Below are 25,139 nucleotides of genomic sequence, written 5' to 3' on the forward strand. Positions count from 1 at the left end.
TCCAGCCTGGGTGACAAAGCAAGACTCTGTCTCAAATAAACAAACAAACAAACAAACCCTCACTTGATTACTGGGGGGAGACTTGATGGTAGAAGAAAAAGAGGAGAAGCAGAACCCAGGTAAGCAGCTAGGAAGCCATAGTCATCCAGATAAGAGAAAAATGTGGCCTGGACCACACTCATACAGGAGGAGGTGTGAAGAGGTCAGATTTAGAATGTAGTTGAAGGTAAAGTGTACAGCATTTGCTGATGATTGGATGTGGGGTTTGAAACATGTAACCATCAGTTGCTGTATTTCCAAATGTCTTGAATAATAAGAATATATGCAAGGACAGAAATAAATTTGTCTTTGACTTTCCTTTATTCAAAGAAATCAAAAGACGGAGAAAAGCATTTTAGAGAAACAGTGTCAAGGTACATGACTGCCAGACGGGCACTGCATGACTGGGTGCCTCACTGAGGAGAAAGTAACTAAACACGGGCAAAGGAGATCCCAGAGGCAAAAACGTCGTTATACGCATTCTTTATGCACCTTTGTCAGAAGGAGCACAAGAAACAGCACCCAGATGCTTCTGTCCCCTTCTCAGAGTATTCTAAAAAGTGCCAGAGAGGTAGAGGACCGTGTCTGCTAAAGAGGAAAATTTGAAGACGTGGCAAACTCGGGCAAAAGACCCATTATGAAAGAGAAATGAAAACCTATATCCCTCCAGAAAGGGAGGCAAAAAAAAAAAAAAAAAAAAACAGCCCAAGAGGCCTCCTTTGGCTTTTTTCTTGTGTTCTGAGTATTGCCCCCGAATCAAAGGAAAATATCCCGGCCTATCCATTGGTGATGTTGCAAAGAAACTGGGAGAGAGGTGGAGTGACACCGTTACAGATGACAAGCAGCCTTATGAAAAGTAGGCTGCGAAGCTGAAGGAAAAATACGAAAAGGATATTGCAGGAGACTGAGTTAAAGGAAAGCCTCATGCAGCAACAAAGGGAATTGCCAAGGCTGAAAAAAAAAAAAAAAGAGGAGGATGAGGAAGAAGAAAATGATGATAAACAACTTGGTTGTAGCAGTTTTTTTCTTGTCCATAAAGCATTTTACAAACCCCATATACAACTCACTCCTTTTAAAGAAAAAAAAAATGAAATGTAAGGCTGTGTAAGATTTGTTTGTAAACATTACAGTTTTTTTTTTTTTTTTTTGGTGCAATTAACAGACTACTGAATGTCTCTTTAGATAGCCCCGTCCTGGTGATATTTTTAATAGACACTAATCTTGCCTGGTACAGAATGGGGGTTGTAACTGGAATGGAAATTTAAAGTAGGTTCTTGTTGGGGCACAGCACAGATTAGTTATATATGAGGATAGTTTTTTCATCTTCATTTGTCTCTGCTGCAGCTTATATGATATAATTGTTGTTCTGCTAACTGAATACCACTCTGTAATTGAAAAAAAAAAAGTTGCAGCTGTTTTGTTGATAGTCTGAATACTTCTAAGCAAATACAATTTTTTTTAATTGAAAAAAACATTTTAGCCCTTTGCCTTCAATAAACTGGGCATGAATAGGCCCAGGTGGCATCTTTTAAAGTGTTAAGCAGTAACTGTTCCCACATTCAATGCTTCTCAGAGGTTACAGTAGTCAATTAATATTTCCTTGGTGTATAGCGACCCCTGTCTGCAGGAATGCTGTGTGGAGTACACTCTCAAGAAGTAGGTGATGTAAAGAACATGCAACTTGGAATCAGATGTGGATATGAGTTTCAATGCTCATAAGAGCAGAGTCAAGTGGCTTAACTCTTCGTTTCCTTATTTGTAAAGTGGGAATGACTTCAACTACAATCATGCATTGCTTAATGGGGATATGTTCTGAGAAATGCATTGTTAGGCAATTTCATTGTTTTGTTAACATAATAAAGTGTACTTACACAGACCTAGACCGTACAGCCAACTACACACCAAGGCTATGTGGCATAACTCCTAGGCTACAAGCCTGTATAGCATGTTACTTTACCAATAATGTAGGTAACTGGAACACAATGGTAAATATTTGTGTATCTAAACATAACACAAAAAAAAGGCACAGTAAAAATAAGATATAAAAGGTAAAAAATGGTACAGTTACATTGGGCACTTACAACGAATGGGGCTTGGAGGACTGGAAGTTGCTCTGGGTGAGTCAGTGAGTGGTAACTGAATGCGAAGGACTAGGACATTATTGTCTGCTACTTTAGACTTCACAAACACTATTCACTTAGGCTACGCTAAATTTATAAAACAAAAAAGTAATTGTGCTATAACGTCACGATAGCCACAATGTCACTAGGGAATAGGAATGTTTCAGCTCCATTATAGTCTTATGGGACCACCATCATATATGCACAGTGGTTGACTGAAACGTCTTTATGTGGCAAGTGACTGTAACCTCAAAGGAGACAAAGCTTGTGAAAATATTTTACATACCAAAGTGTAAGCTTACCAAATTTCAGAGAAACTAGTATAAATTGTAAGTATTCATGTTATAAACAGCTGAAAACCATAAATCAGACTCACCATCGTTTTTTTTCCAAGAGAAAATTAAAATGTGAAGCTTTTGTTGATTTTAAAAATACTGCGTACGGCCGGGCGTGGTGGCTCAAGCCTGTAATCCCAGCACTTTGGGAGGCTGAGACGGGCGGATCACGAGGTCAGGAGTTCGAGACCATCCTGGCTAACACGGTGAAACCCCGTCTCTACTAAAAAATACAAAAAGCTAGCCGGGCGAGGTGGCTGGCGCCTGTAGTCCCAGCTACTCGGGAGGCTGAGGCAGGAGAATGGCGTAAACCCGGGAGGCGGAGCTTGCAGTGAGCTGAGATCCGGCCACTGCACTCCAGCCCGGGTGACAGAGCAAGACTCCGTCTCAAAAAAAAAAAAAAAAAATACTGCGTACTCATTTAATTTTTTTCAAGCTGTATGCTTGGTGTAGAAATTCCAGTACAGAAATGGAGAAAGTGCAGTCTTCAGGAGTGTCTCCTCCATCCTCATATCCACTGCTTCAGATTTGCTGTTGCCCCTTCCAGAATTTGTATTGCGAAAAATAATTTTAAAAATACACAAATGAGATTATATAATCCATAAATGCCTTATAACCTACATTTTTAAAAACTTAACAATATATTGTGGACAATTTGCTATGCTAGTAGATTTATATCTACTTCATCCTTATTAAGGCTGACACCAGTGGTTTTCCATCTTGCCTCAATATTAGATTCACCTGAAGAACTTAAAGTAAACAAAAAACAAAACAAAACCCTATTGCTCCAAACACATCTAGACAAATTAATCAGCATCTCAGAGGGAGTCTAGATAATTAAAAAAAAAAAAAATCTCCTGAGATTATTCTAATGTTTAACCAGTATTGGGGCCCATGTATCTTAAGTAGTGTTGCAGGATTTTTCTCGGCTCCTTTGCTGGACTCCCAGCAGGGGCGTTCTGTCTGCTAGGCCCAGCGCACTCAGCCCCTCGAGGGAGGGAGCACGTGAGTGAGTCCAGAGTCCAGCCTGCCACTCCGCCATCACAGGAGCAAACTTTGTGCAGAGGCCACAGCCAGACCAGTGGTGTCGCCTTGAGGGGAATGCGGTGGCACCCAGGCAACGGTGCCTAAGACCCCAAAGTCCCAGAAGGGGTGTTAGTGTGCTAATTAGCTTTTTTAGTTCTGCCACCCACAGCCCAATGGATGGTGGCATGTTAGCAGCTCAGTTGGTTCCTGGCCCCCTCACAGGGGTTGGCTGTCCTCTGCTGACCAGGGCAAAGGGTCAGTGTGACAGCCTTTCTGGGTACCCACACTCGGATCTCAAGCTCTTGTCCAGCATCCAAGAAAAATTAGGTCACCCTTGACAATTGAAGGATAGTGAGGGCGGAGAATTTTATTGAGTGATGAAAAAGCTCTCAGCCGAGAGGGGATGGGAAGGACTGTTCATCTTCCCCTGAGGTCAGAAGGTCTCTTCCCTGAAGTCAGGTCATCTCCCACCTCTACCAACTGAGTCTGGGGTCTTTCAGGCACAGGATGGGGATGGGTTGGACTGTAGGTAATACCAGAAAAGGCAACATTTGATTGGTTAAATGCATTATTCAGAAAGAACCAATCGGGAGAGAGTAAGCAACCAGGAATAGAAGTTCTCACTCTGGTCCATGGGCTTCAGGCTGTTCTTGGCTTGAAGGCTGGGTTTCACCGGAGACCCCCCACTGTCTGCTTAGGATTTCTCTGCGTCCTGCCTCTATTAGTAGTACTCTGCTTTATATCAATACACCATAACAGATTTAACAAATACTGTTTTGATGGACATTTAGGTTGCAAGGTCTATACCTATACCTTATATTTGCATATTGTCTACCATACTTGTGAATAGACATACTTTGTTCACCTACTATAAAACAAGTTAGTCTTGAAGGCCGGGTGTGGTAGTTCATGCCTATAATCCTAGCACTTTGGGAGGCCAAGGTGGGTGGATCACTTGAAGTTAGGAGTTCAAGACCAGCCTGGCCAACATGGTGAAACCCTGTCTCTACTAAAAACACAAAAGTTAGCTGGGCATGGTGGCATATGCCTGTAGCCTCAGCTACTTGAGAGGCTGAGGTAGGAGGAGGATCACTCGAGCCTGGGAAGTCAAGGCTGCAGTAGGCCATGGTCGTGCTACCACATTCCAGCCTAGCAACAGAGTAAGACTGTCTCAAAAATAATAATAATAAATTAATTAAAATAAATACTTTTTAAAATAATGAGAAAATAGAGAATTTATTTTATTTTATTTATTTATTGAGATGGAGTTTTGCTCTTGTTGCCTGGGCTGGAGTGCAACGGCGTGATCTGGTCTCATCACAACCTCCGCCTACGGGGTTCAAGTGATTCTTCTGCCTCAGCCTCCCGAGTAGCTGGGATTACAGGCATGTGCCACTGTGTCCGGAATTGGTGGCTTCTTGGTCTCGCTGACTTAAAGAGTGAAGCCGCAGACTGTCGCAGTGCGTGTTACAGCTCTTAAAGGTGGCACATCTGGAGTTGTTCCTTCTGATGTTCGGACGTGTTCAGAGTTTCTTCCTTCTGGTGGGTTCGTGGTCTCACTGGCTTCAGGAGTGAAGCTGCAGACCTTCACAGTGAGTGTGATAGCTCATAAAAGCGGTATGGACCCAAAGAGTGAACAGCATCAAGATTTATTGCAAAGAGTGAAAGAACAAAACTTCCACAGGGTCTAAAGGGACTTGACCGGGTTGCCACTGCTGGCTTGCATAGCCTGCTTTTATTCCCTTATCTGACCCCACCCACATTCTGCTGATTGGTCCATTTTGCAGAGAGCTGATAGGTCTATTTTGGCAGGGTGCTGGTTGGTGCATTTACAATCCTCTAGCTACACACAAGTTCTCCAAGTCCCCACTAGTTTAGCTAGACACAGAGCACTGATTGGTGCATTTACAAACCTTGAGTTAGACACAGAGTGCTGATTGGTACATTTACAATCCTTTAGCTAGACACAGAGTGCTGTACAGAAAAATTCTCCAAGTCCCCACTAGGTTAGCTAGATACGGAGTACCTATTGGTGTATTTACAAACCTTGAGCTAGACACAGAGTACTGACTGGTGCATTTACAAACCCTGAGCTAGACACAGAGTGCTGATTGGTGCGTTTACAATCCTTCAGCTAGACACAGAGTGCTAGACAGAAAAGTTCTCCAAGTCCCCACCAGGTCAGCTGGATACACAGTACTGATTAGTGTATTTACAATCCTCGAGCTAGATACAGAGTACTGATTGGTGCCTTTACAAACCTTGAGCTTGACACAGAGTGCTGATTGGTGCATTTACAATCCTTCAGCTAGGCACACAGTGCTAGACAGAAAAGTTCTAAAGGTCTCACTAGGTTAGCTAGATACAGAGTACTGATTGGTGTATTTACAAACCTTGAGCTACACACAGGTTGCTGATTGGTGTATTTACAATCCCTTAGCTAGACATAAAGGTTCTCCAAGTCCCCACTAGACCCAGAAGCCCAGCTGGCTTCACCTAGTGGATCCCGCACCAGGGCCGCAGGCGGAGCTACCCGCTAGTCCCATGCTGTGTGCCCCCACTCCTCAGCCATTGGGCGGTCGATGGGACCCGGCACTGCGTGCAGGGGGCGGCGCTAGCAGGGGAGGCTCAGGCCGCGCAGGAGCCCACCGCAGGCGCGGCGGGGGGAGGCTGGGCACGGCCGGCTGCAGTCTGGAGCCCTGCCCAGCGGGGAGGCAGCTGAGGCCCGGTGAGAATTCGAGCACAGCGCACCCTCTGCAGCTGCTGGCACGGTTGCTAAGCCCCTCACTGCCCCTGGCCGGCAGCGCCTGCCGAGTCCACGCCCACCCGGAACTCCCGCTGTCCCGCGATTCCGGCGCGCGGCCCGGGTTCCCGCCAGCACCTCTCCCAGCACACCTCCCCACAAGCAGAGGAAGCTGGCTCCGGCCTCGGCGACCCCAGAGAGGGGCTCCCACAGTGCCATGGTGGGCTGAAGGGCTCCTCAAGCGCCACCAGAGTGGACGCCGAGGCCGAGGAGATGCCGAGATCAAGGGCTGCTAGCATGTAGTCACCTCTCATCACCACAACCGGCTAATTTTGTACTTTTAGTAGAGACCAGGCGTCTCCATGTTGGCCAGGCTGGTCTCAAACTCCTGATCTCAGGTGATCAACACACCTTGGGCTCCCAAAGTGCTGCGATTACAGGCAAAGCTACCTCAGCCGTCCGATAATATTTTTATTAATCCATGTATGTTAATCCATCCTACCGTGGAAAATAAGAGTGTTCATTAAAGATTTATTTTCTAGGTTCTGATGAGTTCTAACTTTCTGTAATTCTAACCTGATCTAACAACAGGCTAACCATATATAGCTAAAAGTTATAGGCTATGTACACGCGGTGTTCACCGTATGCCAATGCTGTACACAAACATTTGTCTGTGCTAACTTGTCTAAGATCATACCTCCCAGAAATGGTGAAGTCAACTTTGAAACTCAAGCACTCTGACTCAGGATATTGCTTCTCTCCCCTTAGCGCATATCACTTGCATTACTTGAAGATTTCTTTAATCCAAGTAAATGTAGAAAAGCAGCAATTATAAAGAACCAGGAGTCCCTTGGGTAGACTGCCTGACTCTTGGATCTGAGGTTCCACCCAGACCACGCCTGCCTTCAGTGAGCCGCAACCCCCATCCCTATGGTCCTTATCTGCAATACTCTACGAACTGATTCACTGGAGTTTTAAGGATTTTTTTGTTTTCTTTTTATTACTTCTTTCAGTTTGGGGGTATCTTCCTGCACATTTGACTCGGCTCTGAGTGCGCAAACCCACGTGTTTCCTGTTTCTCCCCCCTAGTGCGGTGCCAGCCCAGGAAGCCTGTGTTTAGTCGCCCCAGGCCCGCCCATGACGCTGAACGGCGCTTGTCCCTTCCGGCTTGCCGTCCTCGCAGTCATGGCGGCCGCCGCGCTCCCGGCATGGCTGTCTCTGCGGTCGAGGGCAAGGACTCTGCGTGCATTCTCCACCGCCGTGTCCCCGGTCACTCCGGTCTCGAGACTTGGCCTGAGTGAGTGTCTGTCTCGTCTTCTCCGGGCTTTGGGGGAGGTGCAAGAGCGGAATACCGGCCCCATGAGGGGTGCCGCGGTGGCTGAGCCAGCGCCGCGCGAGGGAGGCCGGTGCATCCGCTGCCAGGCCGGTCTGGTAGGAAAGCCGTGGACGTAGGTCTGTGCTCTGCGCCGGCGTTGCCCGGCTCCTGGCCGCCTGTTTCTGCCCTGGGTGCTCTGGGCGTTTGCTCAGAAAGCTTACATCCCCCTTCCCCGTGACCTGCTCCTGTGTTGCCCCCGCCCACAGTACCTGGTACAGGTTACTGGTGCTCTGTGTTGCTTATCGGGCATCGGCAGTGATGAACCGTGGATTTCCCCAAACATTAAGAGAGTCATACGGTTGTGCTAGGACAAATTGTTGCTCTGAATTCCAGGCCACCAAATGGGCGGCCTTCATTCAACAGGCGTTGATGAACTGCATTTAATAGAGATTATAGGGATGCTTGATAGCGTGCTTACCCCGGAGGAGTCTAGTGGAAAATACAGAGTTATTAACGGAGAAGTGCTGTGTAGAGTGAGAGGCGCTGTGATAGAATGTAGCTGGAGTGACGGGAGCGTTGGGAGGAGCTGGCGTGAGTCTAATCAATCAGCGAATCCTACCTGTGCTACTTCCTGTTATAGCTCTAATTTACTCTCCTCATACTACCAACTATCTAGTTCCGATGACCATCTCATTTCTACAAGTTTCTTTTCCGTTTCCTGTTTCCCTTCTTGCTCTCCTACATTGAATTCTCACAACAGCCAAAAGAGGTTTTCGGAACTTAAATCTTGTCTTGCTGTTCCCATGTTCAAGATCTACCCATTGTTTTCAGATAAAGTGTAAATTCATTAATCCTAAATACTGGCTCTTAATAGGTCTAATACTTGTCTGTTTTTGATTTTCCTTCTTTCATTCTTGGAATACTTTACTCCTATTGTATACTGTGCAGTATTCTGGACACTCACCGGGGATACGGCAAGGTGGGGAAGTCAAGAGTACAAACAACCAAACAACTAAATAAGATGTCAGATAGGGTTTAATGCTATGAAGAAAAATAAAGCAGAGTATTGAGAATGATGGATTTGTGGGGAGTAGTGGCCATAGGGTAGTCAGGAAAGTTCTTTCTGAGGAAGTGACATTTGAACAGGGCCCCAAGCCATGCAGAGAGCTGGGGAAAGAGCCTTTGGGGCATGGGGAACTATAAGTGCAAAGGCCAAAAGTTGAGAACAAGCTGAGGGGTGTGATCAAGGAACAGGAAGAAGGGCAACATGGCAGGACCTAAGTGTGAGTAGAGGAGAGAGTGGTAGTATAAGATGTCAGAGAGTTAGTTAAGTAACGATCTGATCTCTCCAGAGTTTGTAGACATTTCATTTGGATTTTTGGCTTGAGTTTTGTATCAGAAGCCTTTGAACAGGGAACTGATATAATGTGATTTACATTTTTAAAAGATCACTGGCTGCTTTACTGGGGTAAGAGTGGAAGCCAAAGACGTGTTTGGAGGCTGTTGCAGTAGTCAAAATGAGATGATAGTGACTTGAATTAAAGTAATAGTGGAGAAGGGGTGTGGTTGTATTTGCAATATATTTTGAAGGTAAAGTTTGTAGGATTTACTGATGGATTTGATGTGGGGCTTGAGGACAAGTCTCAAAAAAATCCTGTTACATTTTTGTCCTGAGCAATTGGATGAATGATGATTCCATTTACACGAGTTGGGAAGACTGAAAGAAGAAAATCAAAAGCCCTGCCAAGGGGCTGAGCATGGTGGCTCATTCCTGTAATCCCAGCACTGTGGGAGGTGGAGGCATGTGGATCCCTTAAGCCCAGGAGACCAGCTTGGGCAACATGGCGGAACCTTGTGTCTACTGGAAATACAAATTAGCCAGACGTGGTGGCGCATGCCTGTAGTTCCAGCTAGTCCAGAGGCTGAAGTGGGAGAATCACCTGAGCCTGGGAAGTTGAGACTACAGTGAGCTGTAATCGCACCACTGTCCTCCGGCCTGGGTGACAGGAGTGAGACCCTATCTCAAAAAAAGAAAAAAAGCTCTGCCAAGGATGCATTATAGTTAAGAAGCCTGTTAAGTGTCTTCAGCCTCTTTTCTCTCTGTCTCTCTCTGTTCTGTTCTTAAACTTCAGCCATATTGAATTTGTTCACTTTGATTTTCCATGTGCTTTTGCTCTGTCAAAACACTTTTTCTCACCTGCTTGTCTTCATGGCTATGTCCTGCTCATCTTTCAGGTTTTAGCTTAAAGTACACTTTCTCAGGGAGATTTTCCCCAACTGTATTGGGGTTTTCCAGAGAGACAGAATGTAGACGTAGGATAGGATAGATATAGATGTAGATATATAGACATATGACAGGGGATTTTTTAGGGGAATTGACTCACCTCACAATAGGCTGTCTGCAAGCTGGAAGCCCATGTCAGTCCAAGTCCAGAAGCCTCAGAACCAGGGAAGCCATGTAATTTTCAGGCCAAGGCTGAAGCCCTAAGAACTCAGGGGGCTGCTTGTGCAAGTTCCTGGAGTCCAAAAGCTGGAGCACCTGGAGTTCTGATGTCCGGGGACTGGGGAAGAGTGTCCCAGGTCCAGAAGAGAGAGAGAGAGAGAGAATATGTTCTTTCATCTGCCTTTTTGTTCTCTCTGTGCCCTCAGCTGATTGAATGATGCCCACCCACATTGAGAGCAGGTATTCCTCACTCAGTCCACTGACTCACATGTGTGTCTCTCCTGGAAACATCCCCACAGACATGCCCAGAAATAATGCTTTACCACGTGTCTATGTATTCCTCAATCCAGTCAAATTGACACCTAAAGTTAACTATCATGGCTGGGCACGGTGACTCACCCCTGTAATCCCAGCACTTTGGGAGGTCAAGATGGGTGGATTGTTGGAGCTCAGGAGCTTGAGACCAGCCTGGCAACATGGCGAAACACTGTCTCTACAAAAACTAGCCAGGTGTGCTCATGCTTTTAGTCCTAGCTACTTGGGGTGCTGAGGTGGAAGGATTGACTTGACCCTGGTAGTTCGAGGCTGCAGTGAGCCGAAATTGCACCACTGCACTCCAGCCTGGGCGAGAATGAGATAACCTTGTCTCAAAAAAAAAAAAAAAGAAAAAATTCACCATCACACCAACCAGATGACTAGGTTTAGTTCCCTGCTATATGTGTTCATAATATTTATCGCTTAATTGAAATTATTTGTTAAAAAGTTGTCTTACTTGACAGACTCTGTAAGAGTCATTTTTTAGATGATGAATTCACTGTATTGGCAATTCAGATAACTATAGAATTTTCCTTACTGGGGCTGTGCATGGTGGCTCACACCTGCCCATTGCACTTTGGCAGGCTGAGGCAGGTGGATCACTTGAGGTCAGCAGTTTGAGACCAGCATGGCCAACATGGTGAAACTCCGTCTCTACTAAAAATACAAAAGTTAGCCAGATATGGTGGGGTGCATCGGTAGTGCCAGCTACTCAGGAGGCTAAGGCAGGAGAATCACTTGCACCCGGGAGGTAGAGGTTGCAGTGAGCTGAGATCACACCACTGCAATCCAACCTGGGCGGCACGCCAAGATTCCCTGTGTTTCCAGTTTTTAGTCTTCATTAAGATGATTTTGGTCCCTGAGCTTACCAAAAAAAAAAAAAAAAAAAAAGGTTGTTTCATTGTTATGTTACAGAATACCTTAAATTAGAATAATGGGATCATGATTGATGTTGAACAACTAACTTGACATGATAAAATTCCCTTTATTGTGTGTTCTTTTATGTACCGAAGAAAGAACATCCAGAAATGAAAGGCCTCCAAGAAGAAAGGTAAAAAGTTCATATACTCTACTATCTTAATGGTTTCTAGAGTTCTAAAATGAGGCAGATACTCATTATAAGGCAGAAGGGTGTTGCCAGAGAAGACTTCACAAGGTCATGTTTACTGGATGATTACCGTAGCCCTGGCAGAGGTTAGTCTTTGTTTTTTGTCAGTACCCAGAGAATAGATCATCTTTGAGAGGTCAACTGACTGAGGAACTCCCAGGAAACAGGTGTATAAACCAGAATGTGGAACAATTTCTAATGCTATCTTAAGTCCTGCAGCCTGGGACTTATGCATTAATATAACTAGTTTGTTTGTTTATTATTATTTATTTGAGACAGAATTTCACTCCTGTTGCCCAGGGTGGAGTGCAGTGGTGCAATCTTGGCTCACTGCTACCTCCGCCTCCCAGGTTCAAATGATTCTCCTGCCTTAGCTTCCCAAGTAGCTGGGACTTCAGGCACGCACCTCAATGCCTGGCTAATTTTTGTATTTTTAGTAGAGAGGGGTTTTCACCATGTTGGTCAGGCTGGTCTTGAACTCCTGACCTCAGGTGATCCACCCGCCTCAGGCCTCCTAAAGTGCTGGGATTACAGGGGTGAGCCGCTGCACCTGGCCATATTCTAACTAGTTTAGTCTCACCCTGTGGACATTTGGATTCCTTACTTCTATGGAGGAATCTAAACTATAAGGTCAGTTGGTCAGCATAGTGTCATAACAGAGACACATTAGTTGGAAGTTAAATGGTATCAAATTACAATAATCAAGAGCAGTCATTTCCTCAGGACTATTACCTGCTTCTAGGACATCAACTACGCTGGTTTTGATATTGTGTAGGTGGGGCCTGGCTGAATTTTGCCACTATAATCCCTACTTTTGTATGTGGGCCATCCCCTGATATTTGATGCCATGAAAAATAAATGTTAATGTGATTGACTAAGCTGTCAAGTACTAGTTTTTCTCTGGGCCTAGGAGTCATATAATTTTTCATTGTGTATTTATTCAGTCAGTTTAACCCTAGTTATTTTTTCCTTTTCTTTTTACTTCTAAGGACTTAATGCCCCCTCGTGCTACTGATTTCCATCAGAGAAGTTTGAAAAATTATTTCAAAATGTATTGTTAATTCACCCTTTCATAAGCCAAATGAAAAAATTTTTGCTGAACGTCTAAAGCAATTTTTAGTGAAGAAAATGTGATATTAAAGGGGATCCTTGCCAGAGGGTGTGAAGAGATAGTGCAGAGATATTTAGCTATATTTAGTGTTGTTTTTAAAATTTGGACAGCAGCAGCTTTGTGGGAGGTCAGATTTTACATACGTTGCAGTTTTGTTTCTATTTCTTATAATTGTAGCTTTTTGCTTTAAAATTAAAATTCTTTAAAAATTAAAGAATGTTTTTATATTTAAAATACTAAACGATTTTATATTTCTTAGGCACTACCTCCTAGGACAGAGAAAATGGCTGTTGACCAGGACTGGCCTAGTGTTTACCCAGTTGCAGCACCATTTAAACCCTCTGCAGTACCTCTTCCTGTTCGAATGGGTTATCCGGTAAAAAAGGGCGTGCCCCTGACAAAGGAGGGAAATCTAGAACTTTTAAAGGTAAGACAAATTGCTGATTCATTGACTCAGACTTACATAGAAATAAATGCTGATCTTCCCCCCATTTCTACTGTCTTATGCTTCAGCATTCAGTGTATAGCAGCTTACTGTATTTTAATTAAAATTTTTTAAAATAATATAATAGGTATATTATTATACAACACCAGATAATAATAGGTGTTGATTTTGATTATCAGTGGTAAAGGATACTCAAAGAATCCTAGGCATTCAATAATGTAATTAGTTGACTGAGCCCGGTGGCTTATGCCCATAATCCTAGCACTTTGGGAGGCCGAGGTGGGCAGATTACTTGAGGTCAGGAGTTCAAGACCAATCTGGCCAACATGGTGAAACCCCGTCTCTACTAAAAACACACAAAAAATTAGCCAGATGTGGAGGTAGGCGCCTGTAATCCCAGCTACTTGGGAGGCTGAGGAAGGAAAATTGCGTGAACCCAGGCGGTGGAGGTTGCAGTGAGCCGAGATGGTGCCACTGCACTCCAGGCTGGGCAGTAGAGTAAGACTCTGTCTCAGGGAAAAAAAAAAAGAATGTAATTAGTCAATCTTGTGGCTTCCCTTGTGACCTTTTTCTATTGTATCTCTTCTTTTTGGAGACGGGGATCACTATGTTGCCCAAGCTGGTCTCGAACTCCTGGGCTCAAGAGATATGCCTGCCTCAACCTCCCAAAGTGCTGGGATTACAGGTGTGAGCCACCACACTCGGCCTATCATATCTTTTCTATATTGCATCTTTCCAGTGGAATTAAGAAAAATGAAATAACCTTGTTTGAGATTGAGACTTGGGAGGTAAAACTTCCAGTTTAAAAAGAGGGACCGGGCACAGCAGCTCACGCCTGTAATCCCAGCACTTTGGGAGGCCAAGGTGGGCGGATCACGAGGTCAGGAGATCAAGACAATCCTGGCTAACACGGTGAAACCCCATCTCTACTCAAAATACAAAAAATTAGCCAGGCAAGGTGTCGGACCCCCCTGTAGTCCCAGCTACTTGGGAGGCTAAAGCAGGAGAATGGTGTGAACCCGGGAGGCAGAGCTTGCAGTGAGCCGAGATCGTGCCACCGCACTTCAGCCTAGGCAGCACGGCAAGACTCCGTCTCAAAAAAAAAAAAAAGAATTTAAATTTTTTCTGTCTATAAAGTTAGAATATTATTTAGTATTATTATAGTCTACCAAATTTAACTGTATTGCTTGAAGCAAAATAGGTTAAGGTAAATGCTTTGTTTGATAGCATGTATAATTATTTATGATGGGTGTTTTAAAGAAAATATAAATGCTTAGTCTGGGAATGCATATTTTAGATGGTTTCTTAAATACATTGAAAGTTACACAAAGGAAAATGAACTGTTTTCCATTAGATGAGAGTCTTTGAAAAACAAAAGTTTGCTAAAAGGTGATGGGAACAGGGAGAATGGGTACTGTGTTGCTGGAGACGGGAAATGAAATTTAGAAATGGGAATGTGAAGAACAAGAAAGCATACATCAAGGAAAACAAATGTTTTCTTTGAATAAAAGAAGACAATTTTGTTCAAAGAGATCTTTGGAGAATTACTGGGTGAGAGAGTAGCAGTATATTTACAGTCATGCTAATGGTTGTAAATGACATTTTAATAAACATAAAAACCCAAACATTTAATGCATGCCATTTATTTGTAGTGATGGTGTCATTGAATAAGCTTATTAACTGAGGTAACATATGCAAAGTGCATGGAACGGTGCCTATGTAAGTCCATGCAAATTGTCTGTTATTTTTTCCTTTTATGATTTTTGAGGTTTATACGTTCATGTTTCAAAAATAAAAGTCTGTCACTGTGATCTGTTAAAAGTAGCCCCTCAACACTAGAGTTTATCATTTTTAAAATGTATGAAAAGGAAAAAACCAAAAAGTACAGTAAATGAAACTGCCTATCCCCAAATCCCAGTTTTCAGTGCCTATTTTCTCTTGATTAAAACAATATGTTCTGGCCAGCTGTGGTGGTTCACACCTGTAATCCCAGTACTTTGGGAAGCCAAGGCAGGTGGATCACTTGAAGTCAGGAGTTGGACACCAGCCTGGCCAACATAGCGAAACCCCATTTCTACTAAAACTACAAAAAAATTAGCCAAGGGTAGTGGCGCATGCCTGTAATCCCCGCTACTCGAGAGGCTGAGGCAGGAGAATCACTTAAACCCAGGGGGCAGAGGTTGCAGTGAGCCGAGATTGCGCCACTGCAACAGCCCGAGCCTCCGTCTCAAAAACAAAAAACATTTTCTGATCAGCCCTCAAGATACCTGGCATAGTTCTTGGAGTAACTTTCGACTTGTTTACACTTTCTTTCCAAATGAGCCTTTAAACTCTTTTAGATGTTTAATTTTATTCAAGAAATGACCTAATAAATGCTAATTATTTATTTGAAGGAATCAAATCTCTGACCTTTCCTGAATTTTCATTCACATTATGAATGATTCATTAGCCTTTTAATATGTCATCATAAATATATTCCTAACTTCATTAAACTATCCAGTTAAGATTTGCTAGCTTCACTTATTAGTTCATAAAATGTTTATTATGTACAAAGTGGAAATACTGTCATGCTATGCAGTCCAGGGGACTTGTGATGATTAAACAATGATCCATATCCTGGCTGGGCACAGTGGCTCACACCTATAATCCCAGCACTTTGGGAGACCAAGGCAGGCAGGTCACCTGAGGCCAGGAGTTCGAGGCCAGCCTAGGCAACATGGTGAAACCCTGTCTCTACTAAAAATACAAAAATTAGCTGGGCATGATGGCACATGCCTGTAATCTCAGCTACTTGGGAGGCTAAGGGAAGAGAATTGCTTGAGCCTGGGAGGCAGAGGTTGCAGTGAACTGAGATTGTGCCACTGCACTCCAGCCTGGGTGACAGAGCGAGACCTTGTCTCAAAAAAAAAAAAGAAAAGCAAAAAAACAATGATCCATGACCTTAAGTCCTTTCAGTTTTATAAAGGAAATATACATGTATACCTGTAGATTTGTGGCAGGAAGAATACTATAAAAATGATGTTTAGTTTTTTTCATTATGATTGTCATTATAAGATGCTTGGTAAAAGACAAAAGATTTATATGATCTGAAGACAAACCCAGGTATCACTGTAAATTACTTGGTACTGAATCTATATTTTAAGAAATGTATTTCTTGAATTGACAACATCTGTGACAGAAAATCAATGTTGTAAAAAAACAGAATTTATTTACTGCATGTTTTACTGGGCCTGTGATTTAGTTTTATGAGAAAACTATCTTTTTCATGTTTTTAAGACATTTAGCTAATTTATCCTTTAACTTTCTCTATTTAAGATTCCCAATTTTCTGCATTTGACTCCTGTAGCAATTAAAAAGCACTGTGAAGCCCTTAAAGGTAAGTGGTTATTTTCTTAAATGAATGTTATATTGACTTTGAACATAAATTTAAGAATCTCTGTTCTAATATACTGTATAGCCTTATATTCAAGTTGTTTTCAGTGAATTGGTACGTGTCAAGTCTGCGAATTTTTTTGTTAATGACTACAAGGTATTAGGAATAATAATTAGAAACCATGATCCTTGTTCACAGGTAGGTTAGGGACTTACTGTTGAGTTTTAGAAAACATGCACATAAGGCTGGGCATGGTGGCTCATACCTGTAATCCGAGCAGGTGTTTGGGAGGCCGAGGTGGGCAGATCCGCTGAGGTTAAGATTTCGAGACCAGCCTGGCCAACATGGTGAAACCCTGGCTCTACTAAAAATACAAAAAAATTAGCCCTGCATGGTGTCAGGCACCTATAATCCCAGCTATTCTGGAGGCTGAAGCAGGAGAATCGCTTGAACCCAGGAGGCGGAGATTGCGGTAAGCTGAGATCATGCCATTGTACTCCAGCCTGGGCAACAAGAGGGAAACTCCATCTTAAAAAAAAAAGAAAACAAACATGCACATAAGAAGACTGAAGTAAATGTTGCAGATACTTCGCAGAGAAGAATTATCTTAAAGAAATTATTGAAAATTTTAAAAAATCAATGACATGTGCATGTGGTAAATCAAATAGTAAAAGAGTTTATGATGAAAAAGCACTAGCCTTATGTGCTTTCTTTACCAGCCCCTCATTTATTTATGTATATATGCTTTTATTTATAATAAATACTCTACATATAGTATATATATTTATATATACTTATATACTCTCTGTAGTGTGTATGTGTATTTATAAAATAACAGGTAATCACTGGAATATGATTATACCTTCAGTTCTGGATTTATTGATTTTGAAAACCTATTGATTCCTAGGTGTAAACAGATTTCATGTACTTAACGTTACTGCTTCTCCTTCTCCTTTCTACATGCATGGAGGTAAAGGCAAATAATATTTTTTAACTCATGGTTTTGTGTATGCTTTTATAATTATGTATATATTCCAATTTAAGTTCTGATTGATAGTTATGATTGTTTAGATTAATTCAGGAGTTGGTACCTTTGGATAAACTCTTAATATACTCATGCTGATTTAAAGGTGTTGTATATACATGCTCAGTATACTTATTAAGGCTTTTCAGGAAAGAATATGAAACCTAGAAACACTTCACAAGTATCCTGATTATGCTGGGAAGGAGATGTGGAGTTGTAAACATAATTATGATTAAATTTGAGCTTTTCAAAGGGCCTTCCATTTAAAAACATAAGGAAGACTATATAAAGAGGTCCTGAAACATAGGAATAATAACCTTACTCTTGAAATGAGGGAGGAAAAATCTGTTTCATTTGTTTGGTCTTTTACTTTAGGACGTTGGGATGCTTTTCCATCCCTTTAGAGTATGTGTTTCTATATGCATTTGTGCCTGGAATTAGACTAAAACTGATCACTTCCAAATTTGTGTCCCAGGCTGGGCATGGTGGCTCACGCCTGTAATGCTCGCACTTTGGGAGAGTGAGTTGGGTGGATTGCTTGAGCTCAGGAGTTCAAGACCAGCCTGAGCGATGTGGTGAAACCCCATCTCTACAAAAAATACAAAAAAATTAGCCGGGTATGGTGGCACGTGCCTGTAGTCCCAGCTACTCGGGGGCTGAGGTGAGGGGATTGGAACCCAGGAGGTTGAGGCGGCAGTGAGCTCAGATCGCGCCATTGCACTCCAGCCTGGGTAACAAAGTGAGACCCAGTCTCAAAAAATAAAAAAATAAAATAAAATAACAAATTTGTGTCCCGTTTGGCACAAATCATGTATTACTATTTGATCATCTATAAAGCCAGTTAACAAATGGCATTGCACTGTGAAAAATTCCATGTTTCTTCTTTTTAAATGTGTGTTTATAATCTAGAAACTTGTAATTTTAATAAAATATTTCTGTAATACTTCCTGATTTTTAAATGAAAGGCTTTTGACAGGGCATGTTAGCTCATGCTTTTAATTTCACAGCATTTCGAGAGGCCACGGAGAAAGGATTGCTTGATCCCAGGAGTTTGAGACCACCCTGTGCAACATAGTGAGATCATGTCTCTACAAAAATATTTAAAAATTAGCTGGGATGTGATGGTGCATGCCTGTGGTCCCAGCTACTCTGGAGGCTGAGGTGGGCCTGGACGACAGAGTGAGACCCTGTCTCAAAAAAACATAAAAATAAAAAATAAGTTTCAAAAAATTAAATGAAAGACTTTCATACAGCACATTCAGAAGAGTGGCATTCTATTTTATAGTACTTAAATGAGTGTCTTGCTCTTTCCTTAATTATCCCTTTGCACTTGCTGCCAGTCTCCGGATTTAGATTGCATCTTCCGAATAACTCAAAGGCTTTTCAAGTACTTCTTCTCAGTTTTCTTTCAAAGTAGGTCAGTTCAGATTTTATATCTAACTTGCAAATGGAAAATCTGAAGCACGGGAAAGTTAGGTAATTTACCAAAACTTTATAATCAGTGGCAGAAGTTAAATACAAACCAAGGTCTTCCAAAGTCTCGTCTATTGCTCTACCTATCAGATGAGTAAAGGCTAATAGGAATCTGTTACGTATTTTCCATTTGGCTGTGTTTTTTTAGACATATAATTTAGGTAATTTAATTTTAAAACTGTAATTATTATTTGATGATTGAAATGACTTATTCATAGTTTCTAAAAAAAGAAAAGAAAAGAAAAAGAGTCAGTGCAAACCCAAGAACTCACAAAATTCCCCAAACTAGTCTGTCTTACAAAGTGCTTGGCAGTGATGCATCTTGTAGTGCAGGGTATTGGAATAAGTTCATGATGGGAATGAAATTCAGCCTCAACAATCTTGTTCTGTTCGTATTTTTTAAATGTTAAAATGATGTTAATTGCAAAGATACTTTTTTCCCCTCAAAACGACTGGGTATTGATCTTTTAAACAGTGTTCAAGGAATGGAGTAACTATATTTAATTTGTTAGCATAAGAAAATTGTTAGCCCAAGGAAATGTTATTGGCAAAATAGTTCTCACTGTCCCTTAGATTATCACCTACAAGAGCTCCCACGTCTGCCTGTGAAATAATGACCAGCCTCTTCTGCAGTTGTGTTTGTTTGGAGGAAGCATGTATGCAGTCTAATGTCTGACCCAAAAAACCAGTTACTTTTAGCTATTCGTAGAGTGAGGCTGTTTAAGAAATGTGATTTCCATTGTGGACAGCCTGATAGTGCCAGAAATTTTCATCTCAAGCTGAAAGTCCTCTGCCATGCTAACTTGATTGAAACAGGGCAAGATGAAATCAGCTCTGATACCTGGGGGAGGCTGGGAGCTACCTCTTTTCCTTTAAGTTTTTTTTTTCCTATTCAGGGCCTGAGTTTATACTTCTGTGTTACGAAGGTAACATGCTATGAAGATAACAAGAAGGCATGTTCACAGTGCTTGGAGTTCCTGTTGTGACCTAGGTCTCAGACCCAATCACACTTCCTGTCTATGCTGTCTTGCCCAGATATGAGGACAAGGGTTTCTTCTTTCCATTTAGCCCCATTGGCACATAGAAGTCACATAGAAGAAATAACAGTTCTTATAAGAATCCATTTAAGGGCTTAGGCTTTTGTACCTGTTTGAGTTGAGGTTCTATTCAGCCAGATTTCTAAACGACTGTTAACTCCATCTCAGTTTCTTCTTAGGGCTCTTTGAGAGCCTTCAGTTCCTTTCAGCTGATCTTTAGTAACCTTTAGTAATTAATATTATCTGTTACTTTTTTGAAAACAGTAATGCTGTGGGTACTGTGAACTGTTTGCTTTTAGTTGGTACGGAGGAAGTAAACTGTCCAATAACAGATATGTGCAAAGCTTATAATAAGCTTCCATCAAGGCACAGTTCCCTTTTAACTGAAAATACCACTACTATCAAACCTGAAATATCCAAAGAATTCCCTAAGTAAATTGCCTAATTTAGGATGTGCCTAATAGGAAAAGGGATAAGTGATGATGGTATATATGTAAAGTGCAGAAGAGAATCTGTTCTTTCGTGTGACCTGGCAATGATCTCAATAATTTGGTATTGTCTACTAGTATGCATTACAATGAAAATTTACTTGCAAAAGTGTAATTGAAATTATTTCTTTTATTCTCAGATTTTTGCACTGAGTGGCCAGCCGCACTGGACAGTGATGAGAAATGTGAGAAGCATTTTCCAATTGAAATTGACAGCACTGATTATGTTTCATCAGGACCATCTGTTCGGAACCCCAGAGCACGAGTAGTAGTCTTAAGAGTAAGAGTTTTTTTTGCTTTTTGTTTTAAATAAGAATCATTATAATACATTATTTAAAGATGTCTTTGGTGGCTGGCACAGTGGCTCATGCCTGTAATCCCAGCACTTTGGGAGGCCAAGGTGGGAGGATTGCTTGAGCCCAGGAATTTGACACCAGCCTGGGCAACATAGCAAGAACCTATCTCTAAAAATAAAGAGAAAAGAAAAATAAAATGTACCTGATATGTGTGATTATAAAACTGTAATATTTATCACAGAAATTTTGGAAAATACAAGTTTTAAATTATACGCCAGGCACGGTGGCTCATGCATGTAATCCTAGCACTTTGGGAGGCTGAAGCAGGTGGATCACCTGAAGTCAGGAGTTTGAGACCAGCCTGGCCAACATGGTGAAACCCTGTCTCTACTAAAAATACAAAATTTAGCCAGGCATAGTGGTGGACACCTGTAGTCCCAGCTGCTCTAGAGGTTGAGGCAGGAGAATTGCTTGAACCTGGGAGGTGGAGGTTGCAGTGAGCCGAGATCGTGCCACTACACTCCAGCCTGGGCGACAGAGCAAGATTCTGTCTCGGAAAAAAAAAAAATTATAAAATTGCCCATGAATCTACCATTTGTAACCACTGCTAACTATAGTAGCTCATTTTAGTACATACTCACAGCCTGCCTTTGCGTATATTAATGGGATGATACTGTATGTGTTCAGCAGTCTCTTTCTTAACAAGAATTAACCATTTCCCAATGATATTAAACATTCTTTAATTTTAATTTGAATTTTTTTGAGATGGGGTCTGACAGGTAGAGAGCCGTGGCACTAACATAGCTCAATGTGGCCTCCAATTCCTGGGCTCGATTGTCCTGCCTCAGCCTCCAAAGTGGCTGGGACTACAGGTGTGAGACACTGTGCCCAGCCCATTTTCCTAAATTTTTTGTAGATACGGGGTCTCACTTTGTTGCCCAGCTGTTCTTGAACTCCTGGGCTCAGGTGATCTTCCCACTTCTGCCTCCCAAAGCACTGGAATTACAGGTGTGAACCACTGCGCCCAACCTAATTTAAATTTAATGGCTACATAGAATAACATATAAATGAGAGACTGTTATGTACCAAGACAGTGTTTGAATCTGGTGGGTGTAATGTTGATCACTTCAGACTTAGCTTTCTTTCTGAGACTGAAGTGATACATAAATAATTTCATAATATAGATCTACCATAATTTAAGTTATCTGTATTATGGAACCTTTAGGCTTTGTAGTGGTTTTCTTTATTAGAAAAATGTTTTAATGAATATTCTCAGGTATTAATATTTGTATGTATTTCTAATGATGTTCCTAAGATAACTTCCTGAAAGGAGAACTGTGAGGTCAAAGGATATATAGCTCTTGAAGTTTGTTGATATATATTGTAAAATTCCTGCAGGAAAAAAATATAACACCATCAGATTGTGAGAAGGCCTGCTTTACTGTGCTCTCACCCTACATATTGCCTGTCAACTTGAAAAATTTGTCTTATATTTAAAATATGTATGTCTTTGAATACTAGTGAGGTTGAGGATTTATTCCTTTGCAAAACACTTATATTTTGTCATTTGTCCATTTTGATGGTGTATTGATTCCTTGTATCTTTTTTTTTTTTTTTTTTTTTTTGAGACAGGGTCTCACCTTGTCACCCAGGCCCGAAGTGCAGTGGCGCGATCTCGGCTCACTGCAATCCCTACCTTTCAGGCTCAAGTGATCCTCCCATCTCAGCCTCCTGAGTAGTAGCTGGGACTGCAGGCGTGTGCCACCATGCCTGGCTAATTTTTTTGTATTTTTGTAGAGACAGGGTTTTTCCATGATGCCCAGACTGGTCTCAAATTCCTGAACTCAGGCAATCTGCCTGTCTCGGGCTCCCAAAGTGCTGGGATTACAGGTGTGAGCCGCTGCTACTGGGCCGTTGTTTCTTTTTAATAATGGCTTTATTGAGACATAGTTCAGTTGCTATAGAATTCCCCCCTTAACCATCCTCAAGCCCCTTTCAGCAACTAATCTTTCTGTCTCTGGATTTACCTATTCTTGACATATTATAAAAATGGAACCATGCAATATGTTTTCTTTCACATAATGTAATGTTTTCAATAGGTTTCATCTGTTGTAGTGTTTTATCATTTCTTTTTATTGCCAAATGTTTTATTTTATGAATATACCACATTTTATTTAACCATTCATTAATGGGTGTACATTTGGGTTGTGTCTGTTTTTTTGGCTATTATGAATAATGCTGTTGAACATTCATATACAGGTTTTTGTGTAGACATGTGTTTTCCATTCTCTTGGGTATATACCTAGCAGTGGAATGACTGAGTTGCATGGCACCTCCATGTTTAACATTTTGAGGAACTGCCAAACTTTTTCAAAGTGCTTCACTATTTTACAATTTCACCAGCAAATTTGAGGCTTTCTATGTCTCCACATCCTCACTAATGGTGTTATTACCTGTCTTTTAGTTTTAGTCATTCTGATGAGTATGAAAATATCTCATTGTAGTTTTGATTTGTGTCTCCCTGAGAACCATCTTTTCATGGGCTTGTTGACTATTTGTATATGTTTGGAGAAATGTCTGTTCAAATCCTTTGCCCATATTTTAATTGGGTTGTTTATCTTTTGATTGTTGAGTTGTAAGCGTATTTTATATATTCTGGACACCAGTCCCTTCTCAGATATATGATTTGCAAACATTTTCTTCCATTCTTTGGGTTGTCCTCTTACTTTCTTGATGGTGTCCTTTTTTAAGCACAGAAGTTTTAATTTTGATGAAGTCCAATTTATGGAAGTCATGTACTGCATAATGATGTTTTGGTCAATGATAAACACATACACAACAGTGGTCCCAAGAGATTATAAGACTGTATTTTCACTGCACTTTTTCTATGTTTAGATATGTTTAAATACACAAGTACAATTGTGTTCCAATTGTTACAGTATTTAGTACAGTAACATGCTGCACAGGTTTGTAGCCAAGGAGCAATTGACTATACCATGTAGTCTAGGTTTGTAGTAGGCTGTACCACATTGGATTGTGTAAGTAAGCAATGATGTTTGTACATGACAAAAATCACCCAGCCATGTCTTTGTCAAAAAATATTGTTAAGCGGCGCATGACTATTATTTTTCCTTTTGTCTCTTGTGCTTTTGGTGTCATATGTAAGAAATCATTGTCTTATTCACAGTCATAAAGATTCACTCTTGTGTTTTTTCCTAAGAGTTTTATAGTTTTAGCTCTTACATTTCGATCTATGACCTATTGTTTGTTAATTATACAGTTGTTCCTCAGTATCTGTTTGGTATTGGTTCCAAGACCGCTTGCAGATACTTAGATCTGCGGATGCCCAAGTCCCTGATGTAAAATGGCATAGTATTTGAATATTGAATATAACCTAGTACATCCTCCTATATACTTTAAGTCATTTCTAGATTACTTATAATGCTTAATACAATGTAAATGCTATGTAAATAGTTGTTATACTGTATTTTAAGAATATGTATTTTAAAAATTGTTGTATTGTTATTTTTTCTGAATATTTTCAATCCACGGTTGGTTGAATCCACAAATGTGGAACCTGTGGAGACAAAGGGCTAACTGGATATGGTGTGAAGCCAGGGTCCAGCTTCATTCTTTCGCATTCCCTTTGCATGTTGATCCAGTACCAGTTTTGAAAGGACTTTAAATGGTCTTGGCATCCTTGTCAAAGTCATGTAGTTACCTTTTAACTTTTCATTTGGCTACTTTACCAAATTCTCTTTTTTAAATTTTTTATTATGAAAATTTTCAAATGTATGGACAAGTAGAAAGAGGCTAATACGATAAATACCCATGCACATGGCATCTTGGTTTGGTAATTAATATTTTGACAAATTTGCTTCATACACACACATACACATCTAAGTACGTTAACGTTTCTGACACCTAATGTTTCACACTAAAATACTTCAGTGTATTATCTCTAAGAATTCAGGAGATGTTTCCTATTTAATTCCAATACTATTAACACATGTAACAAAATTGTCAGTAATTCCCAAATATTATCTAAAATATCTACCCCACACTCAAATTTCCCCCATTGCCTTACAAAATGGTATTTATTAAGCCCTTTTATTTAAACCAGAATCCCGTCAAAGACCATTGTATTTGATAATGATGTATCTTATGTCATCTGGAATGGCAGACAACTCCACCTCCCTCCCTTCTTCCTGATGAATTTGACTTGTTAAAGAGGCAGGTATTTTATCCTATAACATTTCCTACCTTCTGAATTTGCCCTGTTGCATCTGGATGTCATTTACCGTATTTCTTTATCTCCTGTATTTCACATAACCTGGACGTTAGATTTAAAGGACTGATAAGATTCCAGTTAAATGTGTTTGCCCAGAATACTTTATAGATAATGCTGTGTATTTTATATTGCATCAGGGGCACGTAAAGTCTGGTTG

The 25,139-nt window shown here is 41.2% G+C and overlaps 1 protein-coding gene across 2 annotated transcripts in view; it reads left to right on the forward strand.

The window, feature by feature from the left end:
- The first annotated feature begins 7,404 nt into the window (after positions 1–7,404).
- The window catches only part of MRPS35 (mitochondrial ribosomal protein S35), a 43,569-nt gene continuing 25,834 nt past the window's right edge, over positions 7,405–25,139 (forward strand). Inside the window, exons 1-5 of one of the 2 annotated variants that reach the window (XM_023209015.1) lie at positions 7,405–7,560; positions 11,350–11,387; positions 12,815–12,982; positions 16,316–16,376; positions 20,536–20,675. In XM_023209015.1, coding sequence (XP_023064783.1) covers positions 7,449–7,560; positions 11,350–11,387; positions 12,815–12,982; positions 16,316–16,376; positions 20,536–20,675 — 519 coding nt within the window. In that variant the 5' untranslated portion in view covers positions 7,405–7,448. The remainder of the gene's footprint in view (positions 7,561–11,349; positions 11,388–12,814; positions 12,983–16,315; positions 16,377–20,535; positions 20,676–25,139) is intronic. The other variant, XM_023209016.1, reaches the window with a different exon arrangement.

This window comes from Piliocolobus tephrosceles, chromosome 10 (assembly GCF_002776525.5).
Source record: "Piliocolobus tephrosceles isolate RC106 chromosome 10, ASM277652v3, whole genome shotgun sequence".
Taxonomy (NCBI): domain Eukaryota; kingdom Metazoa; phylum Chordata; class Mammalia; order Primates; family Cercopithecidae; genus Piliocolobus; species Piliocolobus tephrosceles.